The sequence below is a fragment of the Glycine max genome, chromosome 15 (genome assembly GCF_000004515.6).
Source record: "Glycine max cultivar Williams 82 chromosome 15, Glycine_max_v4.0, whole genome shotgun sequence".
Taxonomy (NCBI): domain Eukaryota; kingdom Viridiplantae; phylum Streptophyta; class Magnoliopsida; order Fabales; family Fabaceae; genus Glycine; species Glycine max.
This window is the reverse complement of record NC_038251.2, coordinates 39,667,947-39,669,896: the sequence shown is the minus strand read 5'-3', so window position 1 is coordinate 39,669,896 and position 1,950 is coordinate 39,667,947. Positions and strand designations below refer to the sequence as shown.

The window sequence follows — 1,950 nt, the reverse complement described above, 5'->3', positions numbered from 1 at the left end:
GCGTTTTGATATATAGTGGGCCTCAAACGGACAACTGTAGCAAAAGTTATGAGCATTTGAAGTTTACTTGTCCTATCTAATATCTTATCTGTTATCCTACCTAATATCTTATCTGTTATCCTACCTAATATCTTATTTGTTATCCTACCTAATATCTTATATGTTATCCTACCTAATATCTTATCTGTTATCCTAGTTATAATATCTTATTTGTTATCATATCTGTTACCCAAATTAAGGCTCACCTGTTATCCAAATCCAATCTAATATATTATTATCCAAATCAAGTCCAAGTTGTTATCCCAAATCAAATCTGTTTGTGATCATTATATTGTCTTTCCTTTTATTTTATATTACCTTGTGCGTCTAATTTGGTCCATCCAGGAACTTAAGAGGAAACACGAGTGGTAAAAGGCAAGAGGGAATACATTACACAAAAGCCTATTGAGAGCATTAAACACGAGTGTACTACCATCTAAGAGTTAAACACGTGAGTAGAGTGTTGTGAGGTCCTGAAACCTTAATAATTTTTATTGCACATTTTTTTTCCTGTTGAATTATGGCTGGAGCAGGTGGTGGTGGTGATGAGTATCATCAGTTGGACGGCGCTCAACGTCTGTTACTGGATGCGATGAATGCACAGATGCAACGTTTGCTGGACCGTACCAATGAGGAGGTCTATGGATGACTAGAAGCTTTGGAGAACCAAGCCACTCAGAATGCTAGACGAAATATAGATGGGAATAGAGGTAACAATGGCGGTAATGACGGACCGAGGCAGAACCGGGTTGAGGGAGTAAAGCTCAATGTTCCTCCCTTCAAAGGTAGAAGTGATCCAGATGCCTACCTGGACTGGGAAATGAAGACTGAGCACATATTTGCCTGCAATGACTACACTGATGCGCAGAAAGTCAAGCTAGCAGCAGCTGAATTCTCCGACTATGCTCTTGTTTGGTGGCATAAATACCAAAGAGAAATGTTGAGAGAGGAACGGCGAGAGGTAGATACATGGACTGAGATGAAAAGGGTGATGAGAAAAAGGTATGTGCCCACTAGCTATAACAGAACCATGCGACAGAAACTCCAAGGGCTGTCCCAAGGGAATTTAACCGTGGAAGAATATTATAAAGAGATGGAAATGGCGTTAGTGAGGGCCAACATCGAAGAGAACTCCGAAGACACAATGGCTCGTTTCCTGAATGGTCTAAACCCTGAAATCAGAGATGTTGTTGAATTACAGGAGTATGTGGTGTTGGATGACTTGTTACATAGGGCGCTCCGGGTTGAACAGCAAATTAAAAGAAAAAGTGCAACAAGGAGGAACTCACCCAATACTTACAACCAAAACTGGGCCAACAGATCCAAGAAGGAGGGAGGTAATTCGTTCCGACCTGCAGCCACATCCCCGCATGGAAAGTCAGTAACGCTCAGTGTAGGTGGAAGCAAACATAACACCTCCACTTCCTCATCCAATACTGGAACCAGAAACATAAAATGTTTCAAGTGCTTAGGCAGAGGACATATTGCTTCTGAATGTCCAACCAGGAGGACCATGATCATGAAGGCTGATGGAGAAATCACTAGTCAGTATGAAATCAGTGAAGAAGAAGTGGAAGAAGAAGACTATGAGGAGGAAGCTATGTAGGGTGATATGTTGATGGTGAGAAGGCTGTTGGGAAATCAAATGCAGCCACTGGATGACAATCAAAGAGAAAATATTTTCCACACCAGATGTGTAATTAATGGTAAGCTATGCTCTTTAATTGTTGATGGAGGAAGCTGTACCAATGTTGCAAGTTCCACATTAGTGACCAAACTGAATTTGGAAACTAAGCCCCATCCTACACCATACAAACTTCAGTGGCTTAGTGAAGATGAAGAGGTAAAAGTGACTCAACAGGTTGAGGTGTGTCTCACCATTGGGAGATATAATGACAAGGTGCTGTGTGA

General features: G+C 41.3%; 1 protein-coding gene across 1 annotated transcript; it reads left to right on the top strand.

Moving 5' to 3' along the window:
* Nucleotides 1-559: 559 nt before the first annotated feature.
* On the top strand, nucleotides 560-1,645 carry LOC112999612 (uncharacterized). Its single transcript, XM_026125939.1, has 2 exons — nucleotides 560-614; nucleotides 693-1,645. Exons 1-2 carry the CDS (start codon nucleotides 560-562, stop codon nucleotides 1,643-1,645), a joined length of 1,008 nt encoding a protein of 335 aa, XP_025981724.1.
* The last annotated feature ends 305 nt before the right edge of the window (nucleotides 1,646-1,950 follow it).